This window comes from Erinaceus europaeus, chromosome 16 (assembly GCF_950295315.1).
Source record: "Erinaceus europaeus chromosome 16, mEriEur2.1, whole genome shotgun sequence".
Classification (NCBI taxonomy): Eukaryota; Metazoa; Chordata; class Mammalia; order Eulipotyphla; family Erinaceidae; genus Erinaceus; species Erinaceus europaeus.
In genome coordinates, this window is record NC_080177.1 from 31769975 (window position 1) to 31793595 (window position 23621).

At 36.1% G+C, this 23621-nt stretch overlaps 1 protein-coding gene across 1 annotated transcript in view; it reads right to left on the minus strand.

The window, feature by feature from the left end:
• Positions 1-1540: 1540 nt before the first annotated feature.
• Positions 1541-23621, minus strand: part of SYT16 (synaptotagmin 16) — a 219494-nt gene continuing 197413 nt past the window's right edge. The window contains exon 7 of the mRNA XM_060174868.1: positions 1541-2130. Coding sequence (XP_060030851.1) covers positions 1817-2130 — 314 coding nt within the window. The 3' untranslated portion in view covers positions 1541-1816. The remainder of the gene's footprint in view (positions 2131-23621) is intronic.

The window sequence follows — 23621 nt, forward strand, 5'->3', positions numbered from 1 at the left end:
AGGCGGATAAAGAGAGTAAGGGATATGAAAAGCCAATTCTTTGTGCCTGTTACTTAATCAATTGCACTCAGTTCTACTCAATGGCATAGCCACACTGCAAAGAGCACTCAGTAGTTAATGGATATAATGTTCAAAAAGCACTTTGAGGTCTTCCAAAGAAAAGTGGGTAAAAACCCAAAGGAACATGTCTTTATTATATTCCCAATAAGCACTAGCTATGAAACTCCTGACCTGAGAAGAAATTAAGATATTAATTTATTTTTGCTAATTCTGATTCTTTCCATATAAAATTTCTTCTTTTGAAAATCAGAACCTGAAATCTTAGTAGAGTTATCCTGTACCCTGGTCTGATCTTGTCAGGATAACCATTACACACTGTAAGGCATAAATATGTTCCTCAAGTGCTACAGCCTACATTTACAATCTGTCACAATGAAGAGATGAGGAGGAGTGATGTGTTTTTAACTATATACATCCATCCCAGCTATCACTCTTCCCACAAACAGTCAAAAGTCAACAATGAAACATAAAAACTAAAAATAAGCCGCAGAACAATTGCTCGGAAGAGCTGCACATTAAGCACAGTGTTACATGTGGACACATTCCTTCCCTTAAAAAAATCACTGCCCACTGAACATAACTGAAATAAGGGCTCAGATTTAAGAGAGAAAAATAAGCATGCGTTGCACAAATACATAAAAGTCAGTGGGAAACAAGATCTCATGCCCACAACCATAGAAGAACAGCATTCTGAAAGGCAGGGTTCCATTATGCAAGTAGTAATATATGGTGCTGCAAATGCCATGAAAAGTGACAATTATAGGCACTTCAAATGCTCAAAGAAAAATGTACTGTCAATCTACACAAACTGAAAATATCTTCACTCACAGGCACTATAGTATGTTCATCTCTGGGTGTCAACTAGATCCACATTGCTAAAGACCCATTGTACATAATTTCCTATGGAAAATAATAGATTAGAAAATATGGTTCACATGTAGAAGTACATTCAAAATATATGTGTGAGTGCTGATCATTCAATATAGAAAAGATATAAACTGAAGTATCACTGAATACAATAAGTATATCCATAATTTCATGATTTAAATAGCTTGGTTTTCTTCTCATTCTGTAGTGACTTAAAAGGTTAGAAAAACAGCATGAAACCCTTTAAAGTTGCCGGTTTGAAATCTTACAGAATCAAAAGGGAAAAAAGCTGTCATTCAACAGTAATTTTTGAACTCTTTTTTGCTTCAAAACAATTCATCTAACCAAATCTCATAGGCAATCCTAATACATACATGAGATTACAAGAGAGATATTTAATTAGTCTTATAAGTGCAAGTTTATAAAGAAAAAATGTGAAATAGGGAATTTATTATTGTTCTATTCCTTTATGAGCCTCAGTATTTGATCCATTTCAGTATGTTAGTTTTTGCATCATATTAAGAAAATTCTGATTAATACATATAAGTAGTTACAATAGTAATATTTAGTGTATCCCTTGCAATTTCATGTTATTCTTCAAGCAGACACAGCCTGAACCAAACTCAATAACCTATTAACATAAATTAATTCATCACCACTGTTCACAACTTGTTAACATTTTTCATATAGCACTTTTGATTGTATATGTTTTTTTTTCTTCTTAGTCACAATATTTAAATCTAAATCAAACCTTTGGGAAACCATAGATCCTCCCTTTAGATTGTCCTAGGGGTTTGTAGAATCCAAATTTGAAAATTTGTCTTTGAAAAGCCTGCTAAGTAAGCAGCTAACAGTTAACAGTTAACACAAGTCAGGTCTAACACCAGACCTAAGATTCAAGCAAGGTGTGCCATCTGCAGATCTGCTGACCTTTGGTCTCCTTCATTTCCTCCCAGTGGTCTTGTTCCTCCTCTCCACTACTGTTTTGACCCAGAGCAATCCAACCAATCATCTCTTTACGCTTCATAGTACGCCTGTTATAAATGGAAATCATTAAAGTGACATCAGAGAGCTGAAAGAGGGCCACCTGGAAAACAAAGGTCTCCTTATAGACAGGATTGGGCTGACTGCGTCGAACGGACGTCTTGCAGCGGGACATCTCTTGGCCCACAGAATTGAGGAGAAAGAGTTTTCCATAAGTATCTAAGACAAAAAATAATAATAATAACAATAGAAGTGAGACAACATCAGGGCTTTCTGATTTGCTAGTTTAGCTGTAAAAAAATAATAATAAATGGTTACAATTTAAAAAAAAATTATTGATCAGAATCCATAGACTTGATACTTGCTATGTGGCTAACACACAGAAATTATTAAAGAAAGGATTATGTCCTTCATGTTTCATACTTCATCTACTTCATCGCAGCTCACTCTCGGGCACTTTACTGATGTTCTTGAGTAGCTATCCATATGCAGAGGTGCATGATGGCATAGGGATAGGTGCAGTGTTGTTTGTGGATGTGCACAATTCTTCATTTGCACTTTGTGTATGCAGCATGTCAATACTTCACTTTGCTCTGTTTCTCATTTCATAGTCAGCATATCATATAATGTCCATTCTAAAGAGTCTTTTCTCATTCTCTACATATTCTTTGGACCATTTTATATAACCAGTGAACACTATCAAATCTGGTTTTAATGAGAACTACCAAATCTGTATCTCTGTCACAGAGTCTCTCCCAGGCTGAAGAGCTCACTGAATACCACTTTTCTTCTTGTGAACATCTAACATCATTTGTTCCAAAACTTGAAAGTCCATTCCTTCAGTTCTCCTCATTTTTTGAGAGTGGTAAATTCATGCACAATATTGTCCAAATAAGAAATCAAGATTGTGTTTTTGTGAAGATTGATTTCATCATCCAATTTGTCCAATAAATCATAAATTCATCCCACCTTCTAAACAGCTACCAAATCCACCTACTTCTTTCCATTCTAAATGCCAGTGGACTCTTGGTGTAAACCACAAGAATCTCTCATCTGCATTACTGGACATTTTCTCAAAGAACTCCACTTACTGCACTCACTATCCCATAAGCCACAGGGATCACTGTTAAATGGAGATCTAGTCATATCGTAAACAAATTTAAGTCTGCAACACCTCCCAGTAATCTCAGGATAAAAACTAAATGTTCACAGGGGTAGATAGCACAATGGTTATGCAAAGAGACTCTCATGCCTGAGACTCCTAAAGCCCAGGTTCAATCCCCATACCACAATGAAACAGAGCTGAGCAGTGCTCTAGTAGAAAAAAAAAAAAAGAAAGAAAGAAAGAAAGAGAGGAAGGAAGGAAGAAAGAAAGAAGGAAGGAAAGAAAGAAAGAAAGAAAGAAAGAAAGAAAGAAAGAAAGAAAGAAAGAAAGAGAGGGAGAAAGAAGAAAAGAAGAAAAGAAGGTAATTTTTCCCAGTTTAGTCAGTGCTTCTCTGGCCCTGTTTATCTCCCACTTTCTGTGTGCATCATCATTGTCTTTGGACTCTGCATTCCCACCACACTGAAGCACCATCAACCCTCCAGCAAATCCTTGTTCTCTTTTCTTTTCCCTTTGCACCAGTTGTACCATCCTTGAATCAAAAAGTCACTTCATATGACTTATATTCAGTAATGTGATTTGTATACCACTTCATCCAGGAATGGCCACTTATCTCTCGCCAACAGCTCTGCTTCAAAAACTCTTCTGTGGATACTAGTAGAACCAAATCCTAGCCTATCTTAGCACTTTACACCAATTTTTATCCATACCCATTTACTAGTCTGCAAGTCCATCAGTTACCAATTGGCAGAAAGTGGAGATTATTTGTTATTGTACCCCTAATGACTGAACAAGCATCTAACATGTGACAATCACCAAATATTAAGTATCTATCTCATAATGAATGTATACTGTGCTCTAGAATTCCTGAATGAATTCTGACAGAAATTATCACCTAAGATTATTAGAATTATATTAAAATTATTTACTAGTTTACTTATGCATATTCTATTCTTTAAAAACTCTAAATGCCCAGGTTTGAGTCCTTGGCTCCCCACCTTCAGGGGAAGTCGCTTCACTAGTGGTGAAGCAGGTCTGCAGGTGACTATCTTTCTCTCCCCCTCTCTGTCTTCCCCTCCTCTCTCCATTTCTCTCTGTCCTATCGAACAAGGACAGCATCAATAACAATAATAGTAACTGCAACAATAAAACAAGGGCAACAAAATGGAATAAATAAATATAAAAAAACCCTCTAAATGCTAGAGTAGTTCTCAAATCTATCATTCTATACATTCTGTTCAATGTAAACTGAAAGCTGATTAATGTTTACTGCTCACTTTTCTGCCTAACAACCCACCAAACTTTTTAAAGTGCAAACCCAGATCTCTGTAATTTTCTGTTCCCTTCAAGAGCATTGTAAGATAGGAAACAAATTACAACCTGCAGTTTTCTTTCTATGTTGATCTTTTTCTATTCCGGTTTGATGTGTTATTTTATGCACTTATCTGCTGAGAAACACAAGGTGTGAAATTACACTTCAGGTGTGAAAACACTTCACTGTCTCAGAAACAGGGCTCTCCACTCTCCGAACTGCTCTACAGGGGTAAAAAAAAAAAAAAAAACTGTCAGAAAACCGACAATGGAAGAGTGAATTTGTGTTCTGTTCTGAAGCTGCAGAGCAACATGATTCTTGCAGGAAAAGCCCAGCCCAGTCACTAAAGTACCATAGTATTCTGCTCCCAGTTATGGCAGTTAATCTTGGAAGCAAAGAATTACTCACTTCAAAGAGAGTAATTTCAAACTTTCCCTGTCTCTAAGTTAAAGAAGAGACTCTTCACTACCTACCAGAACTCCATCACAGAAGCTGAATTGTAGGAATATGACAAAAGAGGAAAATACTAATTTTGTAAATAATCCAATCTGCATATATCTGACTAAAAGGAATGAATGACATGTTGTCTATTGTGGAAAATGGAAACATATCAACATCAATAAATTGTCTGATTATTAAAAATGTTAAAATCTGTGTCCAGAAAATTCTTTTTATGTGGAATAGTGGGGGAATATGGGTAGGGTCAAAGACATTCTGAGAAGCATTAGCTATAAAGTACAGAGAAAGAATTTAGTAATTAGCTATTTTAATGGAGCTCTGTTTCAATTCTCAGTAAATGATAATATTTAATAGAAAACAACAATATTTTATCAGCAACACTTTATATTTTGATGGTTCAGAAAGTTTCCCAGTCATCATCATTAAAATCATCATTGAAATCTTCATCTAAATCATCATTGAAAGGTTAAAATGTCATTATCCATTTACACTTCTGGATTCTACTAATCTGACTCAGTCCTGTTAATTCCTTTACTAGTTATTTATATCTTATCCAAAAAGTAGGATGTTATACATACCCTCCCTAAAAATTGTAGTAGTATCAGTCACAATTTATCATGGCACAAAGAAATATGTCATTTGGCACTCAGAAGCCATTTTTTCCCCAAAGACATAGAACAAACCACGCACTTCTTCATATACTCCATGCAGAACACCTGCCAACTTGCATTATACACAATGTATAATGTTTGGGGTGTGTTTGGGAGTGGCATCATTCTCTGGGCAAAGGAAAATAATTTGGTCATTCAGTCTCCCCTTTCCTTAAAACTTATTAATACTTAACACAAAACACTATGAAATGCACATAAGAAAACTGAATATTACACATATTCATGTACACACCAGATTTGTGATACCTGCCCATTGCTTTTTGTTTGATTCTTTAAGGGAAAAAAATCCTAACTGAGGAACCTTTCGTGTTCTTTGTTGGTCATGCTCAAGTTCTCATATTAATAGTAATTATTATCCTGGATTTAAAGTTCATCTTATGTACAGTTTTCAATTTCAATCTATAAGCAGGCATAACTGAAGTTATATAAAATATTTTAGCTGTATTTGGCACATTAAAATGCTTAACATTTTGGTGTATATATTCCTGACATGTCTTTTTTTATTCAACATTATATTTGTTTTTGTTATTTTATACTTAGCTCATTTTTAAAACATTTATTTTTTATTTATGGATAGTGACAGAGAGAAATGGAGAGGGCAAGGGGCAATAGAGAGGGAGAGAGAAGGAGATACCTGCAGACCTGTTTACCACTCGTAAAGTTTTCCCCATGCAGGTTGGGACCATAGGCTTGAACCTGGGCCCTTGCACACTGGAACATGTGTGCTTAACCAGGTATGCCACCACCTGGACCCTTCAACATTATATCTGTACATTATGTATATTGATAAAATCAATAAAAATGAGTCAGATATTTTAATTGCTCCATAGTGCTTTAACACTAATAGACCAGAATTCACTTATCTATTCTTTTTAACTAGTGGATAGTTCACTGTTTCTAATAACAGAACTAAAACAATTTCAATCAGCATTTTTCCTTATTTTGTATTGTACCACTACCTGAGATTTCTCTGGAAGACACCTCAGTGTGAATAATTACTGGCCCTTAGAGTACAACTGAAATAGACTTCCTGGATTCTTCCAATATGAAGATCTCAAATTTCATCTGCTATACTTTTACCTTTAGGTTCCTGATTATTAATAAAATTGTTCTGCTGTAAGTTTTAAGGCTTTTCAACCACCAATTTGCAGATGCTACCATGAGACCAACCTGTCTTTCCTGGGCAGACAACCCAACCAATGTGTCTTAGAGCCCCATCTCCCCAGAGTCCTACCACACTAGGAAAAGATAGAAATGGGGGTAGGGGGTATGGATCGACCTGTCAATGCCTATGTTCAACAGAGAAGCAATTACAGAAGCCAGACCTCCCACCTTCTGCTCCCCATAAAGACTTTGGCTCATACTCTCAGAGGGAAAAAGAATAGTGAGGCTTCTAATGGAGAGGGTGGGATATGGAAATCTGGTGGTGGGAATTATGTGGAATTGTACCCCTCTTATCTCACAATCTTGTTGATCATTATTAAATCACTTAAAAAAAGAAAAAAGAAATTATGTACAGATGAGAATTTATATCCATGTGGCAACTGTCTTTATGCCTCCAATAAGACACTTAAAAAGGCCAATAAAATGTTTTAAAAGGCCCAAGGAGAGAATATAGTGGCTCTGCAAAAGACTCTCATGCTTAAGGGTCCAAGATCCCAAATTCATTCCTTGGCACTTGCATAAGCTAGAGTTAGAACAAGTGCTCTGGTAAAATAAAATGAGCCAGTTTTAGTCATTTTGAGCTGTTGTCTGGTTTGAGTGATTACTGCATATGAATTTTAGAATCAATTTATCAAAGTCTGTAATAAAAAAACAGCAAAGAAACACTGTCAGGTTTTGAATTTGTATGAATTATATTGTATATGTTAATCTGGGAAATAGTGTTACTTTCAAAATATTCACTGTTTTACCAGTGAAGATATGTACAAAGCATTCCTTTCCGTCATTCCAAAAAGACTTGCAGGTTTCCTATAACCACCTCACTCTCTTTTACCATTAATCTTTAGTATCTTAAGAAAATTAAGTGCTGCTCTAAATAGTAATGCTTTTAAAAGTAAGGTACAGTTGCAATTGATGCACTAGAAAAGAACTGATTTTGTATAAGAACTCTCTTACTAATTTAAACGTGTGTTTTCTCTATTACTTTATGCATATACTCATTTCTATAGTGACAGTTCTTTTAATTCTGTTTCTATTCATTCACTTATTCATTCATTCCAATGATAGAGACAAAGAGAAATTGAGAAGGAAGGGACAGATTGGGAGGGAAAGAGGAAGAGTGACACTTGTATCACTCCTTTACTACTTGTGAAGCTTCCTCTTTGTAGGTAGGGACCAAGGGCTTGAACTCAGGTCCTTGTGCATGCTAGCTAACATGTGCTCTCAACCAGTGCACCACCAGCTGATCCCAGTTTGTTTCTTTCAAGCTTTAGACTTTTCCTTCTTTCATTTTCATTTTCTTGAATCAGTCTGAACCTTCAGTTTAGTGCTGATAAGAGTGAAACTACTAGGGATATTTATTTTGTTTCTGACTTTTAAAATATTTTAGGATTAAGAATGATAGTGAGTATATATTTTCTTAAAATCCAACTATCAAGTTAAATAAGTTCCCTTTAATATCATACATCAGTTGTTGATATCCAATGACAATTACACCATCCTAAACTTGACCCTAACAAAATAAATATCCCTAGTAGTTTCACTCTTATCAGCACTAAACTGAAGGTTCAGACTGATTCAAGAAAATGAAAATGAAAGAAGGAAAAGTGTAAAGCTTGAAAGAAACAAACTGGGATCATAAAGCAATAAAACCCTATTTTCCTAAATCTCGCTGATATTCCACTAATTAAAGCAACTAGCACAAACCTGGAAAATAAAAAGAGAGGGTAGATACAAATATCTAAACCAGGTATTGGCATGTGTATTGGTATTAGCAGATGGCAAAGTAGGGGTTTTGCCCATGTTGTCACAGTATCCTTCTAAAAAAAACCCATTTTGTGTACATACAATTCAGATCATGTTGGCGTCTTCCCTGTGATGTGTATGATTTTTATTTCCTGAAAATTACTTTCATTATCTTTTAATTTTTTATCATTTTTTGGGAGTTAATTATTTGCAGTATAGTTGTTGATACATGGCTACAGCTACAATTTCTCATCTCCCCATTATAGGTATCTGCAAAACACTCTACACAATAACCTTTTGCTATAAATCACACACCCAACTTCGGTCCTTGTCCAGCTCTCCACCCACTCCCTCACCCTCCTTCCCCAGAGTCCTATGCTTTCATACAACACAGCACACACATTCCAAGTTCATTTTACATTTTTCCCTCTGTTCTTGTTTCTTAGCTTCCATCTATAAGTGAGAACATTTGGTATCCATCCTCTTTTTCAGTTGTCCTGATCTTTACTCCTCAGCCTTACATGTTTAATCCCCATAAATACAATTTCTGACTAGAAATATTAAAACATTTTCTATTTATCTGGGTAAAATGTATGATTGATACAGTAATTTAAAATCTGGGCAAGAATGTTACCAAAATCTGAAAACTCAAGCTGAACACTGACCTAGAAATTGAATGCCAGGTGATGAAGAAAATAATATTAGAGACTAGAATAATGGAGAGCTACAATTCATAGTTATATAATAGCAAAAATGCCATCTGCTATAACTAGAAAGGAGGAGCATATGCCTAATGTGTTTGTTGCTCTAGGGAAGCAGATTGGAAAACAGAATGTTAGAAGTGTGTGTTCAATACTACAGGTTTCATCAGGGAGTAGGTTGAAGGAAAAGGTATGCTTGGTAAAGAATTGACCAGTGGGCAAGGATAGAAAAAAACACAGAAATTCAGAGTTTTTGCAATTGGAAAAGTTCATTGCTTCCACTAATCCAAATAGTAAGAGATAGTTTATCAAAGGTCTGAGCAACAAAGGCCCAGCAGACCTTCATGGATGAATAAAGTGATAATGACTCAGATCAGATATCCAATTAAGAATATCACCTTCACACCAATTTTCATCTGACAGAATTTTGTGGCTGAGCTATAAGTTATGAACCATAAGAAGTAGGAAATATTACCTTCAAGTATGGCCTTGTTCAAGCACTCAATCTTTTATATTTCCCTTTCCAAGGAGATCACACTTTGAATATAGTATCATCATTTCATTAACTGGTAAGTTTTAGTCACAGAGTTACCAGGCTCAATTTTGGCCATGATAAGGGAAACAACCCTTTTCTATGTTAAGTCACCTAGACCACAGGATTTGTTATTGTATTTTATAGCTTAGTTCACAATTCTACACCTTTTGTAACTCATCTAGTAAGAGCTGGTTTTACCAGAATACTAACCATTACACAATAAGGCCTAGATAGCATATTTTATCAAAAGATTTGTTTGCATCTATCAAGGTAATCATTTTTTCTCACAAATTTGTTAATATGCTGAATTATGCCAACGGATTTTCCCTATATTAAGTTATTCTTGTGCTCTTAAGTCAATTTATTGTTATTTATTTTCTTATACACCATGGGACTAAGTAGTCCCAATATAAGCTTCAGTATGTCTGACAGGATGTATGGAGAAAGGACACATAGAGATTGAGATAAACATTACTTTTACATATTATCACAGCAAATTTAACCCCCTTACATTTATTATGGTCACTGATTTATTTTTATCATTATTGTTATTTTTTCAGCTACCCTGTATATTTTATTATCTTAAATATATACTTTTTCTGTTTTCTACTGAAAACAGATTGCTTGGATATGGATATTCTGATTTAATCATTGTATTGTTTTGAAAGTTGGGTGAAGAAAGCTGTGCAAGAACTAGGGAGACAGCATAATGATTATGCAAATGACTCTCACCTGTGACTCTGAGGTCCCAGGTTCAGTCCCTCACACCACCATGAACCAGAGCTGATCAGTGCTCTGGTTAAAAAAAAAAAAAAAGAAAAAAGGAAATTTCCCCACTGAAAACAGGAACCTGGGGCTTGAGCCAGGTCCTTATCCAGGTCTTAAAAAAATAAAAAATAGGGCTGGGTGGTGGTGGTGGTGCACCTAGTTGAGTGCATGTACTACAATGTGCAAGGACTTGGGTTTGAGCCCTGGTCCCCACTTGCAGGGGGAAAGCTTTACAAGTGGTGAAGCAGGGCTGCAGGTGTCTCTCTCCCTCTCTATTATCCCCTTCACTCTTTATTTCTGGCTGTCTCTCTCCAATAAATAAAGATAAAAAAATTTAAAAAGGAAGTTTGAAAAAAAATAAAATATAATAAAATAAAATAAATTTTAAAAAGCTTTATTAACATTCAGTTCACATATCATAGTAACAGTTACTCAACTTTTGCTGGAAGCAAAACAGGTACCCAACAACAGATGAGTGGCTGAGAAAGCTGTGGTATATATACACAATGGAATACTATGCAGCTATCAAGAACAATGAACCCACCTTCTCTGACCCATCTTGGACAGAGATAGAAGGAATTATGTTAAGTGAGATAAGTCAGAAAGATAAAGATGAGTATGGGATGATCCCACTCATCAATGAAAGTTGAGGAAGAAGATCTGAAAGGGAAACTAAAAGCAGGACCTGACCAAATTGTAAGTAGGGCACCAAAGTAAAAGCCCTGTGGTGAGGGGTAGACATGCAGCTTCCTGGGCCAGTGGGGGGTAGGAGTGGGTGGGAGGGATGGGTCACAGTCTTTTGGTGGTAGGAATGGTGTTTATGTACACTCCTAGCAAAATGTAGACATATAAATCACTAGTTAATTAATATGAGAGGGGGAAAATCTATTGTATGTCTCAAAGTTTTTCAAAACACAAACTGAATCTTTTTAATATATAGGCTGTGTATTTGATATGCGGACTCTCTCAAAAGCCTAGACCAAGTAGATTAGAAGCATCCAATAGCACAGCTATATACAAGATACTGGGTACTGTACAGCAAACCCTAACAAAAGGACTTTTCAAAGTTAACCCAATTAACAAATAATGTGATGATAACATTAACTATCCATTGTCTTTTTGAACCCTAAGACAGCAGGAACCTCACATCTCCACTATAGAGCCCCTACTTCCCCCAGTCCTAGAACCCTTGGATAGGGCCCACTTTCCCATATGCCTCTCCCAATCCATATCAAATAATATTGCATTCGCCGATCACAACCTAACCAACGCAACGATTGCCACCTCAACATGCTTCACCTCAGACTGTGTCCAGAGACTTCACGTGTGGAATGACAACCCTTCAGCTTCATTACTCGGGTGAGACCTTTCCTTTCATAGTATACTCTAATTTCATCTCAGGTGGTTCACTTTCTAACAAAGTCCCATAACCTAGATATACACCAGTTTCTGTGAGAGAGAGCTTATGTTCACACGTATCCATAAACTACTGCAAAATATATACCTGAAAGCAGAAGTACACTAGAGTTTGCAGTGAGTACCTCCCTAACACTTCCTCTCCACTATTCCAAGCTTTGGGTCCATGATTGCTCAACAATTTGTTTGGCTTCGTATGTTAACTCTCTTTTCAGTCACCAGGTTCCAGATGCCATCACGATGCTAGCCAGGCTTCCCTGGATTGAAGATCCCACCAATGTGTCCTGGAGCTCAGCTTCCCCAGAGACACACCCTACTAGGGAAAGAGAGAGGCAGACTGGTCGTAAGGACCGACCAGTCAACACCCATGTTCAGCGGTGAAGCAATTACAGAAGCCAGACCTTCTACCTTCTGCAACCCTCAATGACCCTGGGTCCATGCTCCCAGAGGGATAGAGAATGGGAAAGCTATCAGGGGAAGGGGTGGGATATGGAGATTGGGTGGTGGGAATTGTGTGGAGTTGTAGCCCTCCTACCCTATGGTTTTGTTAATTAATCCTTTCTTAAATCTTAAATTAAAAAAAATTTTTTTAAAAAGAAAATGTGGAAATGTATCCATATGAAAAAAAAAAATACCATAAATCAACATTCCCACAGTAAACTGATACTGAAGTTGAAAACTGAGCTGACATAAGCACAAAATCACATATTTATCCAAAAGTTAGTGCCACATAGAACTCTTCATATGAATTAGACATAATTCTGAATACATGAAAGTTATTAATAAATACTACATTAAACTAAAAACAACCAGGATTTTTTAAAAGGTGAAATGCCCTATATTTCTTTATTTCATTCAGTCTGTTATTTTTTTATTTGTTTGTTTTTGCTTATCTGTGTATTTCTTTTATAGTGTAGCCTCTCCAGAGTCAGGCAGTGCAGGTGTAGGTGGCACAAATCGCAAGGACCAGGGTAAGGATCCTGGTTGGAGTCCCCAGCTCCCCACCTGCAGGAGAGTCGCTTCACAAGCGGTGAAGCAGGTCTGCAGGTGTCTCTCTTTCTCTCCCCCTCTCTGTCTTCCCCTCCTCTCTCCATTTCTCTCTGTCCTATCCAACAACGACGACATCAATAACAACAACAGTAATAACTACAACAATAAAACAACAAGGGCAACAAAAGGAAATATATATATTAGCCTCTGCATCCCACTTGTTCATCACACCAAACAGGAGGCAGTGCGATCTGTTTTTTTTTCTTCTTCTTTCTTCCAGTGTCTGCTATTGTGAATGCCTAACAAGGTTAATATGCTGCCTCTGTAAGTATTATCATTTGGGATGTAATTATCGAATGTGGCTAATCATGCACATGCTGAGAAGCTGGGGAACTTATTGTTTTTAACTGGAGGGAACATCTTAATGATAGTTTTTGACATGAACTGTTATGTGTGTATAAACACATCTATACCCGGTGCAGGAACACATTGTAGAAGGAAACATATCAATGATGAAATGGTAACAGAGAAAATGCCAACAGAATTGCTGACTTTTTTTTCTTAACACAGGATTTGTATCAGTAATGTTATCTCATTAACCTCATTTAATAGAGCAGGAAATGAAGTTCAGAGAGGTTAAATCAAAAGTTGAGGCAATTTGCTAATAAAGTGGCATGCCCAGGAAAAAACAGAACAGAACTGCTAAGTAGTGAATTGCTTTCTCTAAAACCAAGTCTGGAAGATAATCAAATATTTCTAATTCTCAATGGTAACCTTTTTTTTTTTTTTTTTTTGTAAATGCCTATCAAGATTTCAGATGTCTAGCAGTAACAAGAAATGTCTTTTTTTTTTTCAGGGCCACCAGATATGTACAGACATTCAGATTATAGTTTTGTAAATCAGAACATTTTAGACTAGCCTGTGTTATCCTAACAGCAAGAGTGGCAATATTTTGGGAACCCTTGATGACATATACTAAATAAAATATTTCTTTGAAAGTGCCTAGGATGATACTTTGTACAATGTTATGTGAGTTGGACTAAGATTAGTTCACTTGTTACTCACTTATATAGTGTTACTGAATAGGTTCTATGGGCTAGTTTCAGTAATTTTTCAAATACCATATTTTGTCAGCCCTTGTTAAATTAAAATTTGAAAAAAAGACAATTTATAATAAGAACCTCTTTGCCAAAAGAGTAGGTAGATTGATAGGTAGGTAGATAGATAAATTCACAGATGAAAAGAGAAATGTGGATAGATGGATAACAAATATCAGTATAATCAGTTAATTAACCCACTGATTCATCCCTCTATTAGATGAACAGAAATAAAATTAGAACAGAAGAAATTCCCTGAAATCAGCATTTCTCCAATTATAAGTAATATTAAAAAATTTAAATTAACATGTTTTACTTTTACCCATGTGACTCAACTATTACAGATCACACTAGCACTTTCTGACCAATGTTTTACAAAGAATGCATAGATACATAAAAACAAACAACCAAACAAACAAACAGAAAAAGCCTAACAAACACTGAGCAATCTGGAAGGTTCAGTGGCTACAGAGCTGGATTCACAAACATAGAGCCCGAGTGCAATCCCTAGTACCTATACTGCTGTGATGCTCTTGGATTGAGAAATGTATATATGTGTATAAATGTATTCACATGTGCATATGTTTGTATCACTAAAATATTTTTTTAAAAACTTGAACTATACATTTAGATTCTTCTATTATGATATTTAACAAATGTATGTAAAGGAGCAAATGTTTCTATCATGTCAAAATTCTTATTTTTAAGCCCTGCTTCTCAATGCAATGCTATCTGCAGTGAGGATATTTAAGAGGTCACACAAGCAGCCCCCTCATGAATGAGTGTCCTAATAGGAAGAATCACTCATTATAATATAAGGATAACCAAGAAGGCATTTATCTACACACAAGGAAGAGAGTTCTCATCAAATAACTTATCAGCTGACACTATCATTTTTTATTTCTCTATCTAGAGATACATAGGGAAATAATAATCTATTCTGCAAAGTCACCTAAACCATGACATTTCCGCTATAGCAACTCAAGCTAAGACAGTTTATATTCTCACATTTACAGTCTATCTACTCATCACTTCATAATAGTTTTGTCCATCTATTCTGAATTTTGTAGTGTTTGGCCATCAAAAGATGTTGCATTCTGTCAAAGGCTTTCTCTGCACCTATTGAGATAATCATACAGTTTTTGGTTTTTCATTTACTAATGTATTAGATAACATTTATTGATTTATATATACTGAACTAGTCTTGCATCTCTGGTATAAATTCCAATTGGTTGTGATGTACAATCTCTTTAATATAATCCTATGTCTGGTTAGTTAGAATTTTGTCCAATATCTTAACATCTATATTCATCAGAGATATTAGTCTGTAGTTCTTCTTTCTTGTTGTGTCTCTGTCTGCCTTTGATATCAGGATGATGTTGGATTCATAGAGATGGGAGGGAGTATTCCTTTGTCTTCAATATTTTGGAAGAGCTTACAAAGTATAGGTGTTTTCAGACACCTGTCATGGGGAGATGATAAATAGTACCTATGTGTCAAAACTGTACTATAGGGAGTGGGCGGTTGTGCAGCAGGTTAAGCACAAGTGGTGCAAAGCACAAGGACTGGCATAAAGATCCCGGTTTGAGCCCCCGGCTTTCCACCTGCAGGGGGAACACTTCACAGGCGATGAAGCAGATCTGCAGGTGTCTCTCTTTCTCTCCCCCTCTCTGTCTTCCCCTCCTCTCTCCATTTCTTTCTGTCCTATCTAACAATGACAACATCAATAACAACAATTACAGCAACAATAAAAAACAAGTGCAAAAAAAAGGTAAAATAAATATAAAAAATAAAAAAACTGTAATATAAGCCATTATTTCTACAATAAAATTATTTGAAAAAAAGTAGGTGTTAACTCTTCCTGGAAGGTTTTGTAGAATTCATTTATAAAATTATCTGGGTCTGGATTTTTATTGTTGGAAAGGTTTATGATGACTCTTTCAATTTCTTTGTCTGTGATTATCCTGTTTATGTTTTATAGATACTTTTGGTTCAATTTTGGAAGGTTGAATTTTTCTAGGAACTTTTTAATTTAAGATTTTAGCTTGATGGCATTAGTTGGATTTCTGTGGTATCTGTTGTGATATCTACCCTTTAACTTGTAATCCTATCTATTTGGATCTTCTCCCTTTTTTTAGTGAGTCTCGCCAAGGGTTTGTCAATTTTGTTTACCCATTCTAAGAATGGTTTTGTCTTTACTAATATAGTTCCTGTGAATATTAAGAATGGAATTTCAGGAGTATTATTCCACAGAAAAAGAAAAAAATCCTAAATTCATCAAAGAATTGCAAAAGACTCTGAATATTCAAAGCAAAGAAAGAATAACAAGGAAGAATTCAAATTTCAAGCAATATTAGAAATCTATTGTAATCCTATCATGTGGTACTGGCTTTAGAAACAGGAATAGATCAATGGAAAAGAACAGAAAGCCCAGAAATAATAACATCCATATATAGTCAATTAATTTATGATGAAGAGACAAGACACACAGGGGAAAAAAGAAGTCTCTTCAATAAACTATAGGAAAACTGGGAATGCACATGCAAAAGCATGAAACTTTATCTTGCAATAGACACAAAAGCTAACTCAAAATACTTTACACTACTAAATGTAATATCCTAAACAAAAAAGCTCCTAGACAAATATAAAGGAAAAGTTTGCTGACATTAGCCTTGGTGATTATTTTCTTTTGGATTTAACACCAAATACAAAGTACTGAAGGTTAAGATGATTACATAGGGCTGCAACTAAAACCCTCATGGCAAAGGATATCAGCAACAAAATGAAATGGAATATGTTTAGTGGCCAAAAATAATGATATAACTTAGAAGGGATTAATTCACCAAAATAGAAAATAAAGAACTCATACAACTTAATAGAAAGCAAACAAATAATCCAATTTCAAAATAGACTTATATGATAGGATCTGAATAGACTTATTTTCAAAGAATACATGCAGATGACTCATCTGTTACATAAAAGGAAGCTCATAATCTCTTATTAGGAAAATGCTAATCAAAAGCATAAGGGATTTCATCTCTTATCTGTCACAAGTTATTATTTAAAGTATAATAAATCATAAATACTAGAGAATATGAGAGGAGAAAAGGAAATCCTGTACATATTGGTAGGAATATAAGTTGGTGCAACTAGTAGGTAAAATGGTATACACATATACAATGGAATACTACTCAGTCACAAAAATGAAATAAACTTTGCCATTTGTAAACATGGAGATGAACCCTGAAGACAGTATGCAAGCGAAGTAAGTCAAACAGAAAATGAAAATGCCATATGATCTCCTTTATGTGTGAAATAAGCAAAAATTAAAAACAAAATAATAGAACCTAAACTCACAGATTGAGAAAATTAATTTCCAGAAAAGGGGTAGGAGTGGACTTAAAATGAATGAAGAAGTTATAAATTTCCAATTAAAAAATAAATAAGTAATCGACAGAGCAGCAGTAGTTGTATTTCTCTCTTCTCCACTCCTGGATCAACTAGGAATACCAAAGGAGACCGCAACAAGACAGGACTAGAATGACTTCAGAAACCCACCAAATCACTGGTGAGTGCAAACACATGTGGCTCATGGACAGAGAGGAGCCTAGAAAGAGATTAAGTGGCTGGTAACAGTACAGCATTTTACCAGTTGAGATACCACCTCCAGTCTGTTTCACCAACAAAAAGACAGCTGAATGGAGAAGAGGACTCCCCTAAGACTCACCAAATGCAACTGTGAGTCTTCATTGCTACTGCCCTCAGAATCTGGAGCAGCAGGAGGAAGCCCTGTACTGACACCAGGGGACAGAGAACAAATGAGGAAATCCAGGAGAAGATCTATACTTTGGTGGCCAAGTGAGAGTCTCTTTGCATAACTACTGGAGTATCTCTGCCCCACCCTGCTTTATCTCTTGGTCAGGAGTCAGTGATTAAGCCAAGAAGCCTACTTATAGTTTAAAAGCCCTTAGGCTCCCATAGCCTACAGGGAAGAAAAAGAACAAAAGAGGCTTTTAAGCCACTGAGCTCCAACTCAGGGATTAAAATACTAGTGAAACAACTGTCAACTTCCACAACTGTGAACCCTTTAATTATCTTACTTAGACACAAATAAATCCAGGCAAGAGTTATCAATAATTTGAAAAGTACTGAGAGCAGGACCTCATAACATACTATATAGAATGGTTAAACCAACAAGAAGAAATATTGGAGAAATGAACTAGGACAAGAGTCCAGCTAAAAGCCTCCCAAAGGTTGAAGTACAAAATAATGAGGTCAACATCCAAACACTAGTTAAAGAAATAATCACAGCAGTGAGTAAAGAGTTTGAACGACTTGTCATCAGAAATGCAGAAACAACAAATAAGACTCCGGAAGAAAACACTAATTATCTCAAGGTTATTAGAGAGCTGAAAGCTGAGCTAAGAACACAACTAGCTGAGCAAGCTAAAACAGTATCAGAACAGGGTAACAAAACAGATGAACTACAGAAGACAGTACAGGGAAGAGAGAATAGATTAAATGAGGCTGAAGACAGAATTAACAAGATCAAGGATGAATTAGAGACAACTAAATCTCAAAAGGAGATTAAGAGATACTGAAAACAACAACAGAGACCTATGGGATGACTTCAAAAGAAAAAATATACACATTATTGGCTTACCAGAGGAAGGAAGAGAGGGAGGGGAAGAAAGCATTCTTCAGGCCATAATAGCTGAGAACTTCTCTTGTCTAGAGAACATCAAAGATATAAAGGTTCAAGAAGCCTAGAGGGTCCCAAACAGAATTAACCCAGACTTAATGACACCAAGACACATCATATTTAGAATGGAAAGGACTAAGGATAAAGAAAGGATCCTGACAGCTGCAAGAGAAAAAGTGTCACCTACAGAGGAAAACCCTTAAGATTAGCAGCAGACTTCTCCACAAAAACAATACAGGCCAAAAGAGAATGGCAAGATACCTATTAAGTGCTTAATGAGAAAGGCTTTCAACCAAGACTACGTATCCTGCTAGACTATCATTCAGATTAGATGGAGGCATAATAACCTTCTTAGATAAGCAACAGCTGAAGGAATCATCTATCACTAAGCCTGCTCTGAAAGAAGTTCTGAAAGGTCTCATATAAACAGTCAGACCACCATAAATATGCTATTTACCAGAACACTCTAAAAATCTACAAGAATTGCATTAAAATATCTTCAATCTTTGATATCAATAAATATCAGTGGCCTAAATTCACCTATTAAAAGGCACAGAGTAGGAAGATGGATCAGAAAACACCACCCAACAATATGCTGTCTAGAGGAAATCCACAAATTAAACACAGACTCAAAGTGAAAGGATGGAAAACTATCATACAGGCCAATGACCCACAAAAAAGGGGCAGGAACAGCTATTCTCATATCTGACATGATAGAGTTTAAAGTAAATAAAATTTAAAAAGATAGGGATGGACACTACTTAATGCTTAAAGGATCAGTCTATCAAGAGGACTTAACAATTATTAACATCTATGCACCCAATGAAAAGCCATCTAAAGTCATCAAACATCTACTGAACGAGCTATAGCAATATATTAACAGCAACACAGTCATAGTAGGGGACTTCAACATCTCTCAACTTGACAGATCATCCAGGCAGAAATTCAATAATGACATCAGGGAGCTAAATGAGGAGATAGATAAACTAGAACTATTGGACATTTTCAGAGTCATTCATCCGTAGAAACTGGAATATACATTCTACTCAAGTCCACATGGGTCATTCTCAGGGGTAGACCATATATTAGGCCACAAAGACAGCATCGGCAAATTCAAGAGCATTGATATCATCCCAAGCATCTTCTCAGACCACAATGGAATTAAACTAACACTTAACAATCAACAAAAAATTCATAATAGTCTCAAAATATGGAGGTGCAACAGTATACTACTTAACAACTACTAGGTCAGAGGAAATAAAGGAAGAAATCAAAATGTTGTGAAAGTTCAATGTAAATGAAGACTCAAGCTAACAAAATATTGTTCATCATGACCAAGTGGGGTTTATCCTTGGGATGCAAGTTTGGTTTAATATATGTAAATCAATCAATGTGATCCACTACATCAGTATAAGCAAGACCAAAAACCACATGGTCATATCAATAAATGCAGAGAAAGCCTTTGACAAAATATAACTTCCCTTTATGATTAAAACACTACAAAAAAGGGGAATATATGGAAAATTCCTCAAGATAGTGGAGTCTAAATATAGCAAACCTATAGTCAACATCATACTCAATGATGAAAAACTGGAAGCATTTCCACTCAGATCAGGTACTAGACAGGGCCGCCCACTATCACCATTACTATTCAACATAGTGTTGGAAGCTCTTGCCATAGCAATCAGGCAGGAGCAAGGAATTAAAGGGATACAGATTGGAAGACAAGAAGTCAACTCTCCCTATTTGCAGATGACATGATAGTATACACGGAAAAACCTAAGGAATCCAGCAAGAAGCTTTTGGAAATCATCAGGCAATACAGTAATGTATCAGGCTATAAAATTAACATTCAAAAGTCAGTGGCATTCCTCTATGCAAACACTAAGTTAGAAGAAATTGAAATCCAGAAGTCAATTCCTTTTACTATAGCAACAAAAACAATAAAATATCTAGGAGTAAACCTAACCAAAGAAATGAAAGACTTGTATACTGAAAATTATGAGTCACTACTCAAAGAAATTGAAAAAGACACAAAGAAGTGGAAAGATATTCCATGTTCATGAGTTGGAAGAATTAACATAATCACAATGAATATAAAACCCAGAACCACATACAAATTTAATGCTATCTCCATCAAGATCCCAACCACATTTTTTAGGAGAATCAGACAAATGCTACAAATGTTTATCTGGAACCAGAAAAGACCTAGAATTACCAAAAAAATCTTGAGAAGAAAGAACAGAACTGGAGGCATTATACTCCCAGATCTCAAATTGTAATATAGGGCCATTGTCATCAAAACTGCTTGGTACTGAAACATGAATAGATACACTGACCAGTGGAATAGAATTGAGAGCCCAGAAGTAAACCCTAACATCTATGGACATCTAATCTTTGACAAAGATGGGTAGATTATTAAGTAGGGAAAGGAGAGTGTCTTCAACATGCAGAAGAATGAAACTGAACCACTATATTTCACCAAATACAAAAGTAAATTCCAAGTGGATCAAGGGCTTGGATGTTAGACCAGAAACTATCAGATACGTAGAGGAAAATATTGGCAGAACTCTTTTCTGCATAAATTTTAAAGACGTCTTCAGTGAAACTAATCCAATTACAAAGAAGCCTAAGACAAGTATAAACCTATGGGATTACATCAAATTAAAAAGCTTCTGCACAGAAAAAAAAAAATCCAAACCAAGAGACCCCTCACAGAATGGGAGAAATGTTTACATGCCATACATCAGACAAGAGGTTAATAACTAAAATATATAAAGAGCTTGCCAAACTCAACAACAAGAAAACAAATTGCCCCATCCAAAAATGGAGAGAGGACATGGACATAATATTCACCACAGAAAAGATCCAAAAGGCCGAGAAACACATGAAAAAATGCTCCAAGTCTTTGATTGTCAGAGAAATGCAAATAAAGACAACAATGAGATACCACTTCACTCCTGTGAGAACGTCATACATCAGAAAAGGTAACAGCAACAAATTCTGGAGAGGTTGTGGGGTCAAAGGAACCCTCCTGCACTGTTGTTTGGAATGAAAGTTGGTACAACCCCTGACATGTCCCCTGCTCTCCTGGGGACAAATCCTAAGGAACGCAACACACCCAAACAAAAAGATCTGTGTACACATATGTTCTTAGAAGCATAATTTGTAATAGCCAAAACCTGGAAGCAACCCAGATGTCCAACAACAGATAAGTGGCTGAGCAAGTGTGGTATATATATATACACAATGGAATACTACTCAGTTATAAAACATGGTGACTTCACTGTTTTCATCTGATCTTGGATGGACCTTGAAAAATTCATGTTAAGTGTAATAAGTCAGAAACAGAAGGATGAATATGGGATGATCTCACTCTCAGGCAGAAGTTGAAAAATAAGATCAGAAGAGAAAACACAAGTAGAACCTGAACTGGAGTTATTTTATAGCACCAAAGTAAAAGACTCCGAGGTGGGTGGGGGTGAGAATACAGGTCCAAAAAGGATGACAGAGGACCTACTGGGGGTTGTATTGTTATATGGAAAACTGGGGAAAGTTATGCATGTGCAAACTATTGTATTTACTATTGAATGTAAAACATTAATTCCCCAATAAAGAAATTAAAAAATAAATAAGTAATCACAGAATGTTAAGTAGATTGCTTGTGGTTATCAATTTGCAATATCTGCAAATATCAAAACACCATGTTCAAAAGTAATACAATGTCATGTGACAATTATACCTTATTTTAAAAAGTGGACTTATCAAGTAAACTAAATTCCCTATTAACTTGATTACAATAATATCTATTGCCTTCTTAAACTCCAAGACAATGGGAACTCATCCCATTCTCTATAAAACCCATATTTCTCCCAGTCCTGGAAACTCCAGGCATGGCTTGTCTTCCTGCATGCTCTACTTGATCCATACCATCTTTTACTGCATCTGCTGAGCTCAACCAAATCAATGCAACCAGTACCACCTTGACATGTTTCACTATGTCCACAGAAGCTAGGCCTGCAATGTCAACCCTTCACAACTAGCACTCTGCAACCAAGTTGCAGATGCTACCATGATGCCAACCTGACTTCACTGTACAGAAGACTTCACCAGTGTATCCTGGACCCCACCTCTCCAGAGCCCTGCCCCACTAGGCAAAGATAGGGATAGGCTGGGAGTATGGATTGACCTGCTAACACCCATGTTCAGCAGAGAAGCAATTATAGAAGCCAGACCTCCCACCTTCTGCACCCTAAAATGATCCTGGGTCCATGCTTCCAAAGGGATACAGAGTGGGAGGGCTTTCGAGGGGTGGGGTAGGATTTGGAGTTCTGGTGGTGGGAGTTGTGAAGAATTGTACCCCTCTTATCCTACTGTCTTATTGATATTTTTATTTTATAAATTAATAAAAAAAGAAATAGCACCATGAAACTTCTGAATCAGAGGTTGCTGCTCAGTCTATTATTAAATACTTAATTATTTTTTCATTTTTATAAAAAAAGGAAAAAATGGACCTTTCAAGGAGTTTTAGTGCAGATTTTGTTGTATGATAAATGCCCTGGGCAGATGATCTCACCCATGTGTCCTGAAACTCCACTTCTACTGAGCCCTACCCCACTAGGAAAAGACAGAAACAGGCTGGGGGGGTATGGATCAACCTGTCGATGCCCATGTCCAGGAGAGAGGTAATTACAGAAGCCAAACCTTCTACCCTTTGCTACCCATAAAGATTTTTGGTCCATACTTCCAGAGGGATAAAAAATAGACAAATATCTAATGGGAGGGAGGGGATATGGAACTCTGGTGATGGGAATTGAATTGTATGAAATTGTATCCCTCTTATCCCACAATCTTGCCAATAATTATTAAATAACTAGTAATTTTTTAAAAAAGCAACAGGAAAAAAAGAAACTGCCAAATATTTTTTCTTTAAAATATTTATTTATTTTCCCTTTTGTTGCCCTTGTTTTATTGTTGTAGTTATTATTGTTGTTATTGATGTCATTGTAGTTGGATAGGACAGAGAGAAATGGAGAGAGGAGGGGAAGAC